Source organism: Delphinus delphis, chromosome 18 (genome assembly GCF_949987515.2).
Source record: "Delphinus delphis chromosome 18, mDelDel1.2, whole genome shotgun sequence".
Classification (NCBI taxonomy): domain Eukaryota; kingdom Metazoa; phylum Chordata; class Mammalia; order Artiodactyla; family Delphinidae; genus Delphinus; species Delphinus delphis.
Window position 1 is genome coordinate 67164520 of NC_082700.1, and position 21197 is coordinate 67185716.

The 21197-nt window shown below is 43.0% G+C and overlaps 1 protein-coding gene across 5 annotated transcripts in view; it reads right to left on the reverse strand.

The window, feature by feature from the left end:
* The window catches only part of DOCK9 (dedicator of cytokinesis 9), a 378503-nt gene that overhangs the window by 274524 nt on the left and 82782 nt on the right, over positions 1-21197 (reverse strand). For 3 of the 5 annotated variants that reach the window (XM_059995763.1, XM_059995760.1, XM_059995756.1), the window contains exon 1: positions 5858-6106. The exons of the other annotated variants lie outside the window; for them this stretch is intronic. In XM_059995763.1, the coding sequence (XP_059851746.1) occupies positions 5858-5986 (129 nt within the window). In that variant the 5' untranslated portion in view covers positions 5987-6106. Of the gene's footprint in view, positions 1-5857; positions 6107-21197 lie in introns of those variants that run through there. 5 annotated transcript variants of the gene reach the window in all.

The window sequence follows — 21197 nt, forward strand, 5'->3', positions numbered from 1 at the left end:
AATACGTTAAAAAAACACAAAAAATAAAGAAAACATTTTTAATCTTACAGTACAGTACCTTGAAAAGTACAGTAGTACAGTACAACAGCTGGGATACAGGGGCATGTTCACATCTTTGAAACTTCACAACTTGAAGGTTCGTATGTAGGGGATTTACTGTATAAGGTGGGACCCCAATACTTTTTATGCAATATCATTTACTCAATGGTGTACCCACCATGTTTGACTACTGTTCACATGCACCCTAAAGGTTGACACACACAGAGGCCTGTTTTCTGTTCTGGGTCATAGACTTCTCTTTGGGTCCTTAGGCTTGTGTGACACAAAACTGTCATATTATTTACCCCCAAGATTACACTGAGGGGAAGATCTCTCTAAGAAGCGTTTATGATGTGTTCTCAGCCAGTCATTGAAATTGTTCCCCAAATTAGCAACTGTATTTCTCAAAGCTTCTCTCCCTTCCTTCTAAAACTTACTCTGTCCAAGCTGCTCTGCTCCTTCTTTGCCTAGCCGGGCATTTTAAGCATGTGCTCAATCTCTCTCATTCTTTTCTGGAGAAAAGTCTTCCTTATCATTACATCTTCCAGGTCCAGTTCAATTCTTCACAAACCCTTTCCCAAGTACATCAGTTCTCTGTTATTTCATCTTCATGTGTTGTCTGAACCAGGCATCTGAACCTTTATATGTGCTCCTGTGTACTGCTATCTTTTTGTTGAACAGTGACCTGTCCACCTGTTTAGACCATAAGCCCTTCAGGGCAAGGGCTCCAACACAGCAGCAGGTCCTCAGCACCCAGCAAAAAGTCCTAGCACAGAGCAGGCCCTCATCAAATGTGGATGAAGATTTCACAATTCCCTTCTTCCCTTTTCAAATTCAAGGCATTACTAATGTCCTCCTGTCTCCCAATATTCAAATGGATCAGAAACCAAAGAAATAGAACCTATTGTTGATTATCTAGTTGGAGATGGGCCTCCACCCTGCTTCCTGTATTCTGGGACATTTCTGTTGTTAGGACTCTACCAGAGGGCGGAGAAAGACAGTGAGGTGAAGCTCAGGCCAGTTCAGTTACCGATTTCCTATCCTATCTGATTTAAAATTACAGCCAAAATGAGGTTTTACGTTACCTGAGGATTTCAAAGAACACCACCCCTCGGGTCTCAGGTTACCTCAGATCATACTGGAATCTCGTGTTGACTGAACTGGGAGGGCGAGAAGGGCCTCAAGCGTGCACTCCGGGAGATTATCATCCCACACCTCTGTCCATCATCCTCCAGTTACACAAAGGAAAATTTAGTGACGGCCTGACTTGGTTTCATTTCGTTTCACACTGCAGGCTCTCCGAAGGCTGTGCAATGGTGTCACCAGCAGGGGCTTGATGTCAAAGGAGAGCCTGAAGCTGAGCACGCTGAGATAAGATCGGCAAGGAAGCCGGCAGCCAGATGACTTGGGCATCAATACCCAAGCGCAGTCGAGCCAGCAAACCCATGCAAAGCGCCCTGTCCCAATATTTACACAAACCTTTCAGAAAAAGAAGATTTTTAGGCCTTGGGTGGTATACTCCGTTAGATCTAGGTCATTATGATGCTATCTTTAATGCATCTGAAAGGCCCAGTCGCAACTCAACCCTGATCAGGGAACTATTTCTAGTTTTTCTCCTGAGTTTGCATATTATTTTGAACGTGCTGCCCTCCTGACTATTCTCAATCACGGGCAGCTAATTCTGGAGTTGTGAGGATTCTTCTTTCATTACCCAAAATCATAAATTACATTTCCTACAGTTAAGAATACTACTGGGGCTTCCCTGGTGGCGCAGTGGTTGAGAATCTGCCTGCTAATGCGGGGACACGGGTTCGAGCCCTGGTCTGGGAGGATCCCACATGCCGCGGAGCAACTAGGCCTAGGCCCGTGAGCCACAGCTACCGAGCGTGCGCGTCTGGAGCCTGTGCTCCGCAACGGGGGGCCGCGACTGTGAGAGGCCCGCGCACCGCGATGAAGAGTGGCCCCCGCTCGCCGCAACTGGAGAAAGCCCTCGCACAGAAACGAAGACCCAACACAGCCAAAAATAAATAAATAAATTTAAATTAAAAAAAAAAAGTGCTCCAATAGCCTAAAGGAGTTATTAAAAAAAAAAAAGAATACTACTAATAGTACCTCTGCTACTCTTGTAAAAGCATCTTAGAATCGAATCCTGTTGGTAAGGAAACGGACTCTAGAACAATCTAGTACAGCTCCTCATTTAACAGGAGTCCTGAGGTTCAGAGAAGTTAAGCGACAGCCCAGGGTGACTTAAGTAGCTGGCAGAATATCAGCTGGGCACCATCTAAGAGCTTTACCTCTATTGCTCATTTAATCCTCCCAAAAACCATATAAAGTAAGTATGATTACTATCTCTACTCTACAGATGAGGAAACCGAGGCACACCAAGGCTAAGTTATATGCCTAAGACTGCACAGCTGGTAAGGGGCAGAGCTGGAATTACAACCCAGGTGCTTCAGAGCCCACGCTCTGCACTACTAAAGCTCTAGGATTAAAACCCAGGACTCCTGACCCCAGGGAGGGTTCACTCCGTCATTAATAATTCTAAGACTCATGAAAGAATAAACCACATTTGAAAAAGCCAGCAAAACTTGTTAGGATCCTGATTAGAACAAACTACCATTAAAAGATGTTTCTTAGGCAATCTGGGAAATCTGAATAGTATGTCAACAGATTATTGCAAACTTTAACATAATGGCACTGTAGTAAGAAAACATCCCTATTTTTAATAATACACACTGGGTACTATATAGGGGTGAAATGATGGGTGGTGTGGCACTCACAATCACACAAAAAAACGAGGGGGAAAAGGGGACAGTTAAAGCAAGTTTAGCAAAATCTTGATAATTACTGAATCTGGGTGATGGATTATGAAGGTTCATGATGCTATTCTCTCTGCTTTTTTGTATTTTTTTTCAAGGTTTTCAAACAAATTAATACACTATCATTTTTTATAAATTTATTTATTTATTTTTGGCTGCGCTGGGTCTTCATTGCTGCGCGCAGGCTTTCTCTGGTTGCTGCGAGCGGGGGCTACTCTTCATTGCGGTGCGCAGGCTTCTCATTGTGGTGGCTTCTCTTGTTGCGGAGCACAGGCTCTAGGCGTATGGGCTTCATTAGTTGTGGCATGCAGGCTTAGTAGTTGTGGCTCGCAGGCTCTAGAGCGCACGCTCAGTAGTTGTGGCACACGGGCTTAGCTGCTCCGTGGCATGTGGGATCTTCCCAGACCAGGGCTCGAACCCACGTCCACTGCATTGGCATGCAGATTCTTAACCACTGCGCCACCAGGGAAGCCCTACACTCTCATTTTTAAAGGCCCACACACCTGAGCTTATGAAAAATGAACCTAACAAAAAATTTATGAGTACACCTTACTTCTACACTTTAAAGCTTGTTTTTTAAATGGCAGCCTTTATTACCCACTGAACTATTTAATTCTGTTGTTTCTGATCTCACTAAAAGCCACTCATCAATACTAGAAACATGAGAAGAGCTAGTTAAAGCCATACCCTGTTCGTTTTTCTTTTAGTTCATCTACAGAATTGCTACGTTAGTCAGCTAGTTAAGAGATATTTACTGTGTGTTTACTATGCTGTAGGCATTGTATTAGCGCTGACCCAAGCTGTCAAAAACAGAGCAGAGTACTACTTCCATCCAAGCACGGATCGGTGGACCATGGGATTCCAAACCCTGGCCTGGCTGCTGCTCTGCCTTCTGCAAGGATCAGGGGTAGCTTCTTAGATGCTCCTAGAACAAAGCCGAGAGAGGTGCACCTGCTGTGGCTTCCTGGCAGACACTGGGGAGCAGCAAGAAAAAGCAGGCGGTGGCAGAGTACCTGGCAGGAGGTGAGGGGGGTGAGGTTGATGGGTAGTTTTTATATCTGTAAGCTATTGCAAATTCCTCCATCTGCAATGCAGAATCACTGCAGTGTATTTCCCATTCAGCGGGGGAGCCTTTCAAAGGCCCAAGGAGGCCCACCTACTTTCCAGCATTTTGTGTTTGTTTCATCACAAGTTTCATCAGACAATGATCACAGACAGACAACACTAAGGGTTGAGACACCAGCCAAACGTGTGGCTGTTCATGCTTAAGGGTGAATAGGGAAAATAGATGTACTATTAAAGTGTCATGAGGTAGAGCACAGCAGCAGTATGTCACACATGGGAATGGACACTACTAGGTCACTCTCAGTAGGCCAGCCTCCAACAGGAAGGGCTGTTGAATTCAAGGGCTGTTGCATGTGAGTAATGAGCAGTGTTGTGCTCAATCTAATGGCTTATCAAACTAGTACCTCCTTTTCAGTCCGGGTCTGTCCGCACTTTGGAAATCATGATTTTATTTACTCTTCTTTTGCCTCAAATCTCTAACGAGGACAGTGCCCCCAGTTAAAAGAACTAAGTTTCCTTCCAGAACAAAAAAAAAGCCACAGATGTCTGCGGGCTTTCTCCTTAACATACACACATTGGCAAAAGTCAGGAAGATACAGGATATACTACTGAGGCCAAAGCAACTGAAGTTATGGAAGAGATCCCAGGTTTTGGTCCACTCTCAACTCCTGCTCTACTCCTTACCGTCAAATGATCAACTTCAGTAAAAAGAGAAAAATAAAATCCCTTATTACTGAACCAACTGGAGTTTGAAGAATCTAGAGGGAGCTGTCAGAGCAATTGTGAGAAAAATCAAACTGAACAGACTAGCTATGGAGATCAGTGAAGCTTCGTCTCCAATCTCCACAACCATCATTCATGTCATTCCGTGTCTGACCAGAAAGGGAATCTATCTGCCACCGAAGAGATGAGCCAGGCCCTGTGTTAAGGGACCCAGCACTCCACCCCAACAATAACCCACACACAGCCCCACAAAGCCCAGAGAATCACTTCCAAGGCCCTTCTTCTTGGATCGTTCCAACAAACACAAGTCACCCACCCACAAACAAGCCCCTTTCAAGAAAACAAATGGCAGCGCCAATGCAAGGAGCTGCTAAAAGTTTCCAGCTACCCAGGAGAGCACGCTGCTGCTCTTCCGCACCTTCCAAGTGATGGGGTATACTGCGTTTCCAAGTACAGCAGGACCAGCCCTGGCAGTGGAAAAGTTGATTTAAAACTTCATCTTCCTCACACCCAGAGGCCTATTCTCAAAAGATTTTCTGCTACGACCAGATTAATCACCGGTCTGCTTGCTCCAAATCCCCAAACTTCGTAGTAATTTGCACCCAAGCTGAAGTCACGGGGGATTCCTATCAAGACCCTTAACCCTTGATAAGAGGCGGCCAGGGGGAGGGAGTGGAGGAGAGAATACAGAACCCCTTCCCTTCTGGAGCTCAGCCCACCCAAAGGGTCCGCAGGGCCATATCCCACCCTGGGCTGCGGACTGGAAAAGGAAGCTGCCACCTCCACTCCCCTGCGCCCCTCCAGGCCACAGGTGCCAAGCCCCTCCAAAATAAGGGAGGAGAAGGGGGATGTGAGAGGGAGGGAGGGGGAAAGGAGAGAGTAATTTCTCAGTCGGCAGAGGGACGTAAAGTTGGGGGGGAGGGGGTAGGAGGGAGATGGCGACCTCACTCCCAGGGAATTTCCCCGGAGGGAAGGAGCAGCAGTGGGGAGAGGACCCCCTAGACGCAGGGTGGGGGTCTGGGAGCTGCTGCCCCTCCAGGACCTTCCCTTCTCCCCTGTCCAACACCCCCCTCCTTCACCACCTCTTAATCCTACAGACCCAGTAGGGTCGGCGGCTCCGCCTCCGCCCCGCCGACTTAGAGGAGCGTGAAGGAGGTGGCCGCCCGCCCTCCTGCCCGCCTCCCTCCCTCCCTCCGTGGTCCCGCACTCACCAGGAGCACCGAGCCGCGCACCACCTCCGACACGCTCTGCCGCAGCTCGGCCGCCGTGCCCGGCTTACTCAACGCCCGAGTGAACTTCCGAGTCTCCGCCGAGGAGGGGAGCAGCGGCGGCTGCGACATCCTCGCCACCAGCGCCGCCGCCGAGCCTGCTCCGGCAGTCCGGCCGGGCCGCGCCGCCGCCAGGTGCGCCCTCGGCGCTCGGCCCGGCCCGCCCTCGGCCCCCGGCGCCGCCGCCTGCTCCCCCCGCCGCTCGCCGCGCGTCCGGGCGGCGCAGCCCGAGCCACGCCCTCCGCTCGGTGTCACGCCCCGAGCCACCCCCCTAGGCTCCCGCAGTCCCCCGCGCTCCGAGCGGCGCCGGGGCTCGCTAGGGGCAACCGTACTTGTGGCCGCGACGGCTACTCCCCCATGCCACCAGCCTCCCTCGGCGCCCGCTCGCCGGGCCGCCTCCTCGGGGCGGGGTGTCCGGCGCGGCGCGGGGCGGGGCGGGCGGAGGAGGGGCCAGCGCGGCAGGACAGCGGGCCCTGCAGGTCGGGCGGCTGGTGCCTTACGGCGCGGGAGGCGGGCAGCGGGAGGCTGGCAGCGCGCTGCCCCGGACGCCTGGCGGGGCAGGTAGGGACCCCGGGGGTCGCCTCCTCCCTGGTCCGACTGCTCCCCAGGCCGCACGTCCGAAGACCCGAGGCGAGGGCCGCGCAAGCCGCCGGGAGGGCGCGCGACCCGGCGCCCTCCCGGGTCGACAAGTCCTCGGAGCCGGTGCCTATACACTGGGACCGTGGATTCCTTGCCTGAGGAGCCCCAGCATCTTGGGGACTCCGCGGTCACCGGCAGGGTCGGGGTTCGGTGGCACCACGCCCACCCCCCCTGGGGCTGCTGAAGGGACGGAGGTTTCAGGAAGGTGGCACTCGAAGAGCACAGAGCCGTTCGGAAGCCCGGGCTATGCAGAGCGGGACGGAGCGCCCCTGCCCGGGACCCGGCGTGGAGCACCGCGCGCACTCGTGGCGGCGCTTCTCCGCCTCAAAGCACTATTCCGCCCCCAGAGGCGTCGCGCGAACGGTGGAAGCCTCTGGAGCCGAAGGGAGGGTCCGGGATGAGTCACGCAGACCCTGGCCCGCAAGGACGAGCTGCTGAGTCACCATCAAAACTTCTGAGCCTGGCCCAGCTCCTCTGTAAACTGAGGACAATAACCTGCAAGGGGCTGAGGGGACACGACGTGCCCATCTGCCGCGCTTCCGCGGCCGGGCGGGACCGCTGGGCGCGGAGCCCGGGAAACCCAGAAGCGCCGGCCTGCGGGCCCAACATGACCCGGGAGCTGGCGGCTGCTAGCGACAGCCACGACTCTGAGGAACTTCTTCCTCACACCGCCTTTCCGCCTTCCCCATCCCTAACGGGCCCCACCTCTCCTTTTCTCCTCTTTTCTGAGGAAACTCGGGGCAGCCTAACTCTGACCTCGCCGCGGAGAGGGCGCGCGAAGAGAGAGGAATTTGCGTAGCGCCCGTGGCGCATGCTCCGTGGTTTGGGCGGGGAGACTGCCTTAAGGGTGGGTCTGCTGATTGGTCGGTGTGCACAGGCCACGCCCACCGCCTGCTGATAGACAGCTCCTTACCTGCGCGCGCGGGGGCACTGTGGACCCCGCCTTCAGGGGAATCTCCCGTGCCTGTGCTACCTAAGTGCACTGAGGCCTCCTAGCAGACGTCAGCTCCGAAGGAGGCCGCCCGTGGCGTCCCACTCTGCCAGAAAGTCAAATACCGTAATCTTAAAGTGGGAAAACTACCAATCTAGTGTAGAAAGCAAAACACCACCGTTCAGGACTTAATGGGCAGGTCTGGCCCATAATAAGCCTGGAGTTTAGGCATGCAGTCAGTACTCAATAAATGCTTGCTGGATTGGATTGTTTTCCCAGTGCTCTGGGGTGCAGGATGTAGCACTAAGTGAGCCTGACAGGCTGGAAGATAAACAAAACAATCATGTGTGATTATAAAAACAATTACTAACCGATTTCCTTTACTGCGAAATGAGGGAGTGGCCTAGATGTGAACCAGGCTGCTTCTGTTCCAGGAGTAGGGCTGGGTGACCCCAACAGGCAGAAGGCGCTGCTTTCATGGGGAGCTTGTGCTGCTTGATATGACCATGCCCATCTCATATATACACCTCTGGGCTCCATGGGATATGTCAGTTCGGTTCTTACCTGAACTGTTACGTGCTAGTCTGAGAATCCTAAATTTTTAACCTTTGAGCTTCTGACTCCTGAAGAAGTTCCAGATAGCATAAATCTTTACCCCGCTGTGTTACCTTGACTCTCTAAACCACATCTACTTCCATAGACTGCAAATAGATTATTTTTTTATTATTAAAAACAACAGAAGCACACAATGTGGGGGTGTTTTTCCTTCATTTCCTTTTTTTGCTTTGTTTTGTTTAAGAAATACACGAACACAGAAAAGAGCACGTATATCTGGAAAGTGAAGAGTTTACCCATTTCTACTACTCCTAAATTCTGTGCTTGCTTACTGACTCATTATATTCTAGAATTGGCAGATTTTCATTTAGGAAGCAGGGGATGATGCGTGGTGCTGACAGTAGTCACTGACAATGCCTAAACAAGGACAAGTTCTGACAGAGAAGGAGGTATGGAAATGAGAACTAAGCCCAGGAAGACTGATTTTCCCAGCAACTCAGAGCAGAGCCTCTTCTTCCCGGTGGAGTTAACAAATGGGACATTTCTTAGGTTTAACTTTGAGCAGAAATTTGGTCCTTACACTTTCGGGTCGAATTGTGTCCCCCCAAAAGACATACTGAAGTTCTAACTTCAGTACCCATGAATGTGACCTTATTTGAAAATAGGGTCTTTGCAGATGTTACCAAGTTACAATGAGGTCATATTGGACCAGTATAACTGGTGTTCTTATAAGAAGAGAAGAGACAGACACAGAGAGAAGGCTCTGTGATGACAAAGGCAGAGACTGGAATGATGCATCTACAAGCTAAGGAACACCAAGGATTTCTGGCACCCACCAGAAGCTGGATGAAACAGGAGTCTTCCTTTGAGCCTTTGGAGAGAGCATTGTCCTGCTGATGTCTTAATTTTGGATTTCTAGCCTCCAGAACTGTTAGAGAATAAATTTCTTGTTCTAAGAGACCCAGTTTGTGGTACAGCAGTCCTCAGAAAGTAATACACTTACCAAAGTCTGGTGTTTTGTTTTTGTTTTGTTTTTTTATCCCCGCCAGTGTGGACCTATAATTGTGAGTTCTTACTGCATCAACTCCTGGAGAGAGGCTGTCACACCTTTATAGAAGGAGGAGCATCAGCTCCAGGTGACGATGCTGCATGGAATGGGGAGGATGGTGTTTAAAGTGTGGTAGAAGATAAACCCATCTACTATAGCTTGAGGGAGTAACCCCGTTTTTGTTTTACCAAAACTGTAGGAAGAAAGCTTTCCTTTTTGCCAAGGATGATACTAGTAGGTAGTGGAGATGAAATATAACTGCAGCCAGTTTTGAAAATTTGCATATAAATGACTGTACAACACCCAAATATTTATAATTCAAGCATTATCTATGTTTTAATGATAACCTCTTAACTGCATCATTTCCTTGTTAGGTTTGCTTTAGGATTTGTATGTGTCTTAATAATACCTAATTAGTTTAAAATCTCTTACAGGTGTATCCTGAAAGAGCACATCTGTTTTTAGCCTAAATAAAAAGTAACCTGTAAAGAGCAGTCAGTCCTGTGTTAGCATCCAGGGAAGGGCAAAGGGAGCTTTCATTCTTTATTTTTGCATTGATTGAATTTTTTTTAAATAAGCATCTTTTAGTTTTGTACTTCATTTTTTTTCCTATGAAAGCTGAACCCTTTATTTTATTTAAAAAAATATGTTGAATCCTTTTGTATACAAGGCCTTACTAGGCGTCAAATTTTATAACAATAAAATTCTCAAGTTTCTTACAACCTAATGGTGAAAAGATTTGGGGTTTTTTTATTTTCGTAAACTATACATAATGTAAAGTTTACTATTTTAACTATTTTTAAGCGTACAGCTCAGTGGCATTAAGTATATTCACATTGTTGTGTAACCATCACCACCATCCATCTCCAGGACTTTCTCATCATCCTAAACTGAAACTCTGTACCTATTCCTTCCCCCTACCCTCAGTACCTGGCAACCACCATTCTATTTTCTGTCTCTTTGAATTTGACTACTCTAAGTACCTCATATAAGTGGAATCATACAATATCTGTCCTTTTGTGTCTAGCTTATTTCACTTAGCATGTGTCAGAATTTTCTCCTTTTTTAAGGCTGAACAGTATGCCATTGTGTGTGTGTGTGTGTGTGTGTGTGTGTGTGTGTGTGTACCACTTGTTTTTTTTATCAGTTCATCCATCAATGGACACTTGGGTTGTTCCCACCTCTTGGCTATTGTAAATGCTGCTGCTGTGTACATGGGTGTGCAAATATCTGTTCGGTCTCTGCTTTCAGTTGTTTTGAGTATATACGTAGAAGTGGAGTTGCTGGATCACATAATAATTTTATGTTTAATTTTTTTAAGAACTATCATACTGTGCTTCATTGTCTAAATATTTCTCATAATGCTTGTTTTCTAAAAACACTGGTTGATTAATTTTAGAAAAACCAGCATTTTAAAATTCCACTAGGTAATATAAATAGAAGACATAGCCCTTCAAGGAAGAGCATCTGGGGGAAAGGTACGCAATTAATCTACCAAATCTAGTAAGTTTACAGATACCACTTAGGGTTAATGGTACTGGAGGAATATAATCCCCTTTCACTTTTATCTTTTCAGGAGAGATTCCTAGTGGAGATGAAATATGAGGTCTTTAAGAGATCATTGAGACCAGGGCTTCTCAAACTTTAGTATGCATAAAAATCACCTGGGGATCTTGTTAAAGTGCAGATTCGGATTCAGAAGATCAGGTGTGTTACCCAAAGTCAACAGTCCTAACAAGCTCCCCACTGATGTCAAATTCCTTACCCAAGCAGATGCTGCGGATGCACAGATTTTGAGTAGCAAGCACTTAAACTTTCATTCCCAGCAGTTGGGCAAACTGCAGGCCCTTAAAAATTCTCCACTTTTAAATTTTAAGGGGAGGGGCTTCCCTGGTGGCGCAGTGGTTGAGAGTCTGCCTGCCAATGCAGGGGACATGGGTTCGTGCCCCGGTCCGGGGGGATCCCACGTGCCGCGGAGCGGCTGGGCTCGTGAGCCATGGCCGCTGAGCCTGCGCGTCCGGAGCCTGTGCTCCGCAACGGGAGAGGCCACAACAGTGAGAGGCCCGCGTACCGCTAAAAAAATAATAATAATAAATAAATAAATAAATAAATTTTAAGGGGAAAGACGACCAAACACCCAATAGGAAAATGGACAAAATTCGTGACCAAACAATTCACAGAAAAGACATAAAATGATCAGTAAACATATGAAAAGATGTTTGGCCTCATTTATAATAAAGTAAGTGCAAATTAAAACTACACGGATATACAATTTCTCATCAATCAGACTGGGAAAAATTACAAAGCATAACACTATTGGAAAGGCTGTGGAGAAACAGGCACTCACACACATGGCTGATAGAAGTACAAAGTGATATAACCATTATGGAGAGGAATTTGGCAATATCTAACGAAACTATATATGCATTTACCTTTTGAACCAGCAGTACCACTACTAGGAATTTACTCTGAAAATACACCGCAAATGATAATAAAATGCTACACCCAAGGGTATTCATTGCAGCATTACTTGTAATAGTAAAATTTTGGAAAATGTCAATATTGGAGACTGGTAAAATATGGTGCATACACACAATGGGATATTATTCAACTGTAAAAATGAATGAGAAAGATGTCGATCAACATCTGTGATCTGTGTGTAATGTGAAATAATTTTCAGGATATATTGTTTAAATAAAACAAAAAGACTAAAGTATGCTGCCTTTGTGTAAGAAATAAGGGAAAATAAGAAAATATACTAGTATCTACGTGCTTGTTCAAAAACAAACATAAGAAGGATAAAACAGAGATTTGTAAGTTTGGTTACCTTCAAGGGGTCAGTGGGAATAAGGTAGGAAGGAAAGAAGAAATGGGGAAACATGGAGTCAGGGACACTTCTCTGAATATACTTTTTTGTACAATTCTGACTTTTTATGTTAATGTTTCACATATTTTTTTAAATCTCAACAAAGAGAAAAGAAATAAAATCAACAAGAATGGAGAAAAACCCTAAAATGGAATACAAACAGAAACCAATGGACAGAACTCTATTTCAAATGAATAATATAACCACACTGAAGGGGGGAAATAAAATGAACTAAACCCAGTACCCTTTGAACACAGTGTTTGGAATATATACCATTAGGTTAAAGACAAAAAGAACTCTTAAAAAAAAAAAGTGAGATGTGAACAAGTAGGCTTTTTTTTTTTAAGATGTATCAGTCAGCAATTCTGAGATGACTTTCTGTGTATTCCAGCATTGAACAAATAAGTAATATATTCTTGATAATGAAAACCAGGTTTTTCACTGTCAGAGAAGGGAATTACAAATATATAAAGGAGGGTTTTAGAATAAACCCTGTGGTATTGGGTTGGATTTGGAGGTATAGTGTGAACTCATGGGTTTTAATACAGATAGATTAGATAGATGATTGATAAGTAGATGAGAGTAGATAGATACACACATGAGAGTGGGGTGCTACTGGTTCATATTGGCTCCAGATAATCTGCTCGATTGTATTGCCTTTGCTCCTTTGTCAAAGATCAGCTGACTATAATTATGGGAGTCAATTTCTGGTCTCTCTATTCTGTTCCACTGATCTCTTTGTTCTTTTGCCAATACCACACTGTCCTGATTACTACAGTCTAGTATTCAGAATATATACTTTTTAAAAAAAAACACTTATAGGGCTTCCCTGGTGGCACAGTGGTTAAGAATCCGCCTGCCAATGCAAGGGACACGGGTTTGAGCCCTGGTCCGGGAAGATTCCACATGCCGTGGAGCAACTAAGCCCGTGCACCACAACTACTGAGCCTGCACTCTAGAGCCCGCGAGCCACAACTACTGAAGCCCACGCACCTAGAGCCGCAACTAGAGAAAGCCCACGCACAGCAACGAAGACCTAACACAGCCAAAAATAAATAAATAAATAAATTTTTTTAAAGAAACACTTATAGGTAATTTCCTGGCAGTCAGTGGTTAGAACTTGGCGCTTTCACTGCGGTTGCCTGGGGTTCAATCCCTGGTCAGGGAACTAAGATCCCGCAAGCCAAGCTGTGTGGCATGGCCAAAAATAAATAAATAAATTTTAAAATAAATAAAAGTTTTTAAAAATTTAAAAAACACATCTCAACAATGAAAAGACAACCTAATTTAAAAATGGACAAATGATCTGAATAGACACTTCTTCAAAGATATACAAATGGTCAATAAGCATATGAAAAGATGTTCAGCATCATTAGTCACTAGGAAATTGCAAATCAAAACCACAGGGAGGTACCACTTCACATCCACTAGGATGACTACAGTCAAAAATACAATAGGGCTTCCCTGGTGGCGCAGTGGTTGAGTCCGCCTGCTGATGCAGGGGACATGGGTTCGTGCCCCAGTCTGGGAGGATCCCACATGCCTCGGAGCAGCTGGGCCCGTGGGTCATGGCCGCTGGGCCTGCGCGTCCCGAGCCTGTGCTCCGCAACGGGAGGGGCCGCGGCAGTGAGAGGCCCGCGTACCGCAAAAAAAAAAAAAAAAAAATACAGACAATAATAAATGTCGACAGGATGTGGAGAAATTAGGATCCTCATATATTACTGATAGAATTACAAAACTTTTAAAAAGTTTGGCACTTCCTCTAGAAGTTAAACACAGAATTACCATATGACCCAGGAATTCCACTCCTAGGTATATACCAAAAAGAGTTAAAAACATATATCCACATAAAAACTCATACATAAACATTTATAGCAGCATTATTCATGATAGCCAAAAAGTGGAAACAACCCAAATGTCCCTCAATTGATGAATGGATAAACAAAATGTGGTATATCCACATGATGGAATATTATTCAGCTATAAAAAGGGAGGTAGAGCTGATTTATGCCACAACAGCTATGAACCTTAAAAACATTATGCTAAGTGAAAGCAGCCAACACAAAAGGTCAAATATTGCATGATCCTATTTATATGAAATGTCCAGAATAAGGACTTGTGGTTGCCAGAAGCTGGGGGGGAAGGGAACATGAGGAAGTAACTGGAAGTAACTGCTGTTGGGCATGGGGTTTCTTATTGGTACAAAAAAAAATGTTCTGGAATTAGATAGTGGTGATGGTTGCACAACTTTGTGAATATACTAAAACCACTGAATGGTACACTTTAAAGGGTGAATATTATGGTATGTGAATTACATTTCAATACAAGAAAAAGAGGATTTATTTTGGGCAAGAAGAAATTTACTCCAAATGAGAGATCTGAGATAGAAGAAAGGATGGTGAACAAATAAGCTAATAAACACGTGAGCATATCTAAATAAATACTATATCAGAAAAAAATAGTGATGCCTAATTTGTGGAGCTTAAATCAACCTCAAATATCAAACAACTATATATAAAGCAGGATGGTATTTGACAGGATGGTATGTGCAGGTTCTTATATTGTTCATGAGGAAAATACTGATTAGTTTTAGAATTTGTTAAATGTAACTGTCTAGGATGTTCATAGTATATAAATAGAGTGTTTCTCTTCCAAACTAGTAAAGTGAAAAAGTAAAAATGCAAAAAAAGATTCAGTAGAAAAGGAAGTAAGAAAAGAGAGGGGATAAAAATATAGGAAAAGTGCAACAAATAGAAAAAATAAAATAAGCTGGTAAAAATAAATCCCAATATATTAGTAACAACAATAATTATAAATGGACTTATACTCCCAGTAAAAGACCAAGATTGACAACATGAATTAAGAAGCAAAAACCATATATATGCTGTTTATAAGAGATACACCTAAATCAGAAAGAAAAAGAAAGGTGGCATATAGAAGGATAAAAAAAAATTATACTAGGCAAATACTAACCAAAATAAAGTTTAGCATAGCTATATTATGATCAAAGTAAAGAGATTTAGGGCAAAAATCATTACAGAGTTAAAGAGATTTACTAAAGAATAACAAAGAGAAAAGTTCAAAACTTCAATTCCCCAGGAGGATATAACAATTCTAAACTTGTATGCACCTAACAGTATCTGCCTCAAAATATATAAAGACATGGGCCATTCAGGACTTTTCATAAAAATAATATTTCCCCAAAATTATTGAATATCTTTTTTTCCTGAGGCTTCACATTCAGATTATACTTTAAAACTCTCTAGATAAGAGTCAAGTGTTAACAAAGAGTTGAAAAATATTCTAAACTCTATTTCTTAAAAAGATTATGAAATGTCTCAATATACTCTGAAATAGGATGTCAACAAAATGGAACTTTTTAAGCCATAAAAGAACACTTAAAAGGATATCATTCAATACCCTTTCAAATATGAAATCATTATGTAATATCCAGTTGTCTCCTACATTTCTTATAATCATTAGTACTTATAATTGAACTGTAATAGACTATAGCATAGAGCATCATTTCAGGTTTGAACTATCCTTTTTATAGTAAATAGTTACTTTGCTACAAGACTAATAATAAAGTAGGAGGAGAATATTAAATTAAATTAGCTGGAAAATAAGACATCAGTTTTTAAATTAGCATTTGTTATCAGCCATATTCATTCTATCCACCTTTTTTTAAAGGGCAGCACCAACAGTTTGCCACCATTTTTCTAGGAAAAGGAATACAAATTGCATTTTTTTAATGTTGCAGAGATCCTTTCAAGAGGTGAATATAGGGACTTCCCTGGTGGTGCAATGGTTAAGAATCCGCCTGCCAATGCAGGGGACATGGGTTTGAGTCCGGGAAGATCCCACATGCCGCGGAGCAACGAAGCCCGTGCGCCACAACTACTGAGCCTGCGCTCTAGAGCCCGTGTGCCACAGCTACTGAGCCGGCGTGCCGTAACTACTGAAGCCTGCGCACCTAGAGCCCGTGCTCTGCAACAAGAGAAGCCACTGCAATGAGAAGCCTGCACTCCACAACGAAGAGTAGCCCCCGCTCGATGCAACTAAAGAAAGCCAGCGTGCAGCAACGAAGACCCAACGCAGCCAAAAATAAATAAATAAATTTTTAAAAAATAAATAATGATAAAATTTTTCAAGGAATTGTTGTCAGAGCTGTTTACTACGCACCCAGAGAGGGTTCAGATTGCGAGATGAAACTCCCTACCTCAAGGCTAAGGAGATATTCTCATCACCAAGTTCTCTCTCTTTTTGAATTAGCCTCAGATTTTCCCTCCCTTTTAACTGCTCATCACCAGAAGTTTTTTTTTGTTGTTTTTTTTTTGTGGTACGCGGGCCTCTCACTGCTGTGGCCTCTCCCGCTGCGGAGCAGAGGCTCCGGATGCGCAGGCCCAGCGGCTATGGCCCACGGGCCCAGCCGCTCCGCGCCATGCGGGATCCTCCCGGACCGGGGCACGAACCCGCGTCCCCTGCATCGGCAGGCGGACTCCCAACCACTGCGCCACCAGGGAAGCCCCATCACCAGTAGTTTTGCTCTAATTTGTGAACACCATTCATAAACTACAAAGGTTGACTGACACCAAAAAGGCAAATGATGTTTGTTCATCTCATTTTTCATTTTGTAACGTGCAGTTCAGAATTTTGTTAATATTCTTTGTGGCAGTTTGTATTACAAAGTCTAAGCTTGTCATGTCATCATTTAATAAAAGAGAGCTGGCAACTGATGTAGAGTGAAAATTGTCTAATATCACTGAATCTCAACAACCTGTTATTATTTCTATACTAGATGTAATCAAATAATGATCATATATAATCACAGTGAACACATAATCATAATTGTTTGGTTTAAAAGTGCTGTTGTTGAAACGATTCTGACTTTATCAAATGAATTCCCACAATATTCCTGCAAGATAAGTGAGTTAAAGTTCATGTCACAGATGAGCTATAGAAACACAAATAGAGATGTACTCCTAGATAACTTATCTCTCCAAACATGCTCAAATGGGTCTTGTGTATCAAGAATATATCTGAGGAAGTAACAAGATCTTTCTCCTCAATTATTTCCATTGTAGGTAAGGCTTCTCAATGAGCCAATAAAGCAGAAATTAGGCAGGAATTCTGCATGATTTTAAAATGTCTACCTGGTTAAAACTGACTAGCTGAAATATGACCTAAAAGCCAGTTTCCTTTGGAAAAGATTTATTTAGCAAAATTTACACAATTTTTCTAGGAAATATAGTAATAAGAATACAAACACAGAGTTTAAACAGATGGGGGATACAGTTGACAATGAAAGAAATGAGAATCGGGGGTAAAAATTGAGCTTAGAAAAGGGTTATGCTTCTTAAAAGTATAAAATTTCTCATAGCAGAAAAATGTTGATCTCTAAATGCCTTTTTCCAGGCTTAGGCTCCAGAAGAATGTGGGCCAGGATGAATGGCAGAGGAACAGGGCCAAAGAGAATCTGTGGTTAGCACAAAGAGGACTGGCGTGGCCTCCCCTACATTGTTCCTGGTAGAAACCTTAAGGCAGAATCCCTTTCCACTTGGGAAAAAGGTCCAGTGTCTAAAAGGGCAATGATTCTGTTGAGGACTGGCTATATAATTTGCCATAATCTACATGATCTGTTCAGGACAGCCTACATAATTTTCAGAGCCCCGTGGAAAATGAAAATGTGGGGCTTCTTATTCGAGAAGAATTTTAAGAGCTCAAAGGCCCTTCTAAGTAAGCTCAGTCCTGGAGGCCCCCTTCACCATCAGCCATTAACGCTTTATATGATCCCAAGGTGGTAGGGAGGTGCTCAGGGTTACAAGGTAATGGCTATTTATCAAACAGTTTTCAGTGTTTTAGCAATAGGTCCTGTAGTACCAGCTGTATCAGCTTTAACATCAACCAGACATAGAAAGAGCATCACCATTGAGTATAATGGGAATGTTACAGACCTACCTTAAAGTTTTCAACAGATTGTAGAATAAACAAGTAAGCAGAACACATCCTCTTGACTAACGGGGTAGAAATGTATGTATATAGAGTAAACTCTAAAACAAGTAAATGATAAACCCCAAAAGATGTGATCTATGATCACTCAAAAGCACATCTGAATAAACTGATACCAAGGACTTCAAGAGAAAGAAAAGGCGAAACCAATACGATACAGAAGTACTGGGCAGCAGCACTCAAAGGCTAAGCTGTGTTCTAACCATGACCATGGACATGGCCATGAAGGGGAGAACAGTGTAAAAGCTTACCCAGCAAAACCAATCCCAGCCATGACTTAAAAATACATTAAGGGGCTTCCCTGGTGGCGCAATGGTTGAGAGTCCACCTGCCGATGCAGGGGACACGTGTTTGTGCCCCGGTCCGGGAAGATCCCATATGCCGCGGAGCGGCTCGGCCCGTGAGCCATGGCCGCTGAGCCTGCACGTCCGGAGCCTGTGCTCCACAACGGGAGAGGCCACAACAGTGAGAGGCCCACGTACCGCAAAAAAAAAAAAAAAAAAAAAAAAAAAAAAAATATATATATATATATATATATATATATATATATATATATAAAGGGCTTCACACCCATTCAAATAGCTATTATCCAAAAAACAGAAAATAAAAAGTATTGGCAAGGATGTGGAGAAACTGCACTGTTGGTGGAGTGTAGCAGCTGCTTCCACACTGTGGAAAACATTATGGTGTTTACCTGAAAATTAAAAAGAGAACTACCATATCCAGCAATTCCACACCTGGGCATATATCCAAAAGAATTGAAAACAGGGTTTGGAAGAGATATTTGTACACCCGTGTTCACAGCAGTATTACTTACAATAGCCAAGAGGTGGAAACAACTCAAGTGTCCAATTATGGTTGAACTGATGAACAGAATGTAGTATATACATGCAAAGGAATATTATTAAGCCTTAAAAAGGAAGGAAATTCTGACACATGCAACAACATGAATGAACCTTGAAGACATTATGTTAAGTGAAGTAAGATAATCACAAAAAGACAAATACTATAGAATTCCACTTAATGAGATATGTAGAATAGTCAAAATTCATAGAGACAGAAAGTAGAATGGTGGTTGCCTGGGGCTGGGTAGAGGGAGGAATGGGGAGTTAGTGTTTAATGGGTACAGAGTTTCAGTTTGGAAAGATGAAAAGAGTTCTGGAGGTGAATGGTGGTGATGGTTATATAACAATGTAAATGTTCTTAATACCAGTGATCTGTATATTTTTAAATGGTTAAGATGGTAAATTTTATGTCATGTATATTTCACCACAATTAAAAAATGTATAATAGATATAAAGCTTACAGAACTTCAAGAGGCCCTCTTTTAGAAAAAGAATAAAAATTATAAATACCAAATTGGGTACAAAAGTGGATATTTAGTATAAGAAAAATCACACAAATTACAATTTTTAAAGCTACTAAATACCACAAACATTACAAAATCCAGAAACATAACAGTGTTTCTAACTAATTAACTTCCTCATGCATCTCTGAAATGCTTGTTTTCCTACAATATTTGTCTGTATACATTCTGATAGTCTCTTCAAAAGACAATGATTTTTGTACTGTTTTTTATAGTGAGTATAGAAAGAAAATTCAGTCTTCCCTCGAGCATACTTAATTGAAATTTTCTGTTATTGATAACTTAGAACAGATTTATTTCAACTTTGCAACTAGTTGTTAGTAATGTCTTGTAACTCTCTTGGATTTCATCAAATTTGAAGGAAGCAAAGAACTTTCATAGATGAGCTGTAAGATTTCAGAGTATTTTAAGTATTTTTGGATCAATGTCTTCAAATTGACAATATTAAATAGCCAGTTTGTCATCAAAGTCCTCAGTGTACTGGAGGATTAAGAGTTTTATATTCTCCTTATCAATGTCAACATTTCATGTTTAATCTGTAAGAATTTAAAATTCCTTTCCAATGAGTTCATATGATTCACAACTCTTCACTAATTGGATTTTCAAACAACCCAAATACCATTTATTTCTCCTGATAGACTGTCCCTTCCTCATAGTGAATGACTGATTGGTTTTAGTATGATCTGAAAGTCTGTGTTATGCTTTCCTTCTCCATGTCAGAATAACATCTATTGACTTAATCACTCAACTGTTTTGTTTCATATTCCAGTAATTTTACCTGAATTTTCTCTCAATTTTTTAGTAAATGAATTTAAAGAATGTAAAATAAGCTACCCTTATGTCTAAATAGGAGTTTATAGTTTCTTGTGTTTTTTTGTTAAAATGTTCCCAAACATCTTTCTCGATTGCAGTTAATATAGCGTATTCCTAACTCAACCCTCCCTTAGCAAATCTGAAAACTGTCCACGAAGGAAGTTGAGATGGAAAGACACAGTGGGGTTAACTGACTGCGGTTAAAATATCCTACTTCAACAAATTTTTAAATACTTAACGCAACTAAGACCCAATGCACAGCAGAAACTAACACAGCATTGTAAAGCAATTATACTCCAATAAAGATGTTTAAAAAAAAAGACCAATGCAGCCAAAAATAAATCAAATAAACAAATAAACAAATAAATCTTTCAAAAAAACCTTAAGACCATAATTTTATATCTATATGAGATGATGGATGTTCACTAAGCTTGTTGAGATAACCATTTCATGATGTAAGTCAAATCATTATACTGTGCACCTTAAACTTATCCAGTGCTGTATGTCAATTATATTTCAATAAAACTGGAAGAAAAAAAAAGCAAAGGTGATTTTTATTTGCTTAGCAAGATGTTCCAATAAGTGAGACAGGTAGGTTACAGAGTAGTATATACAGTATGTAAAATTGAATACATCAATGTACGTGTGTATTTGAAGAGACAGATGTCTTTATGTATGTACGAAGGGTGTTTACCAAAATGTTAACAGTGATTGTCTCTGAGTTGTTAGATTTGTGGTGACTTTTTTCAACTTTTCAAAAATGTTTCCATATTTTTTAATTAAAAAAACAAAACACCTAAGACCATATAAACACATTGCTAGGCCCCTGCCAAGTCCTTGGAGAGGGGACAGAGGACGCCAAAGCTTAGGCAAACCTGCTTCTGCCACCAGCCCCAAAGAAGCTGCACCCTAGCAGCAGATCAAGTCCAGAGAACCAAGTCAGCGGTTTGCCAGTTGTTGTACCATATTTTAATTTTATTTCCTTTCATGACTGCCTCCTGCCAAACTCCTCCCTCTCCTGCTGTTTCCTCCTGGCCCCTCCTCCTCCTCTGTTAG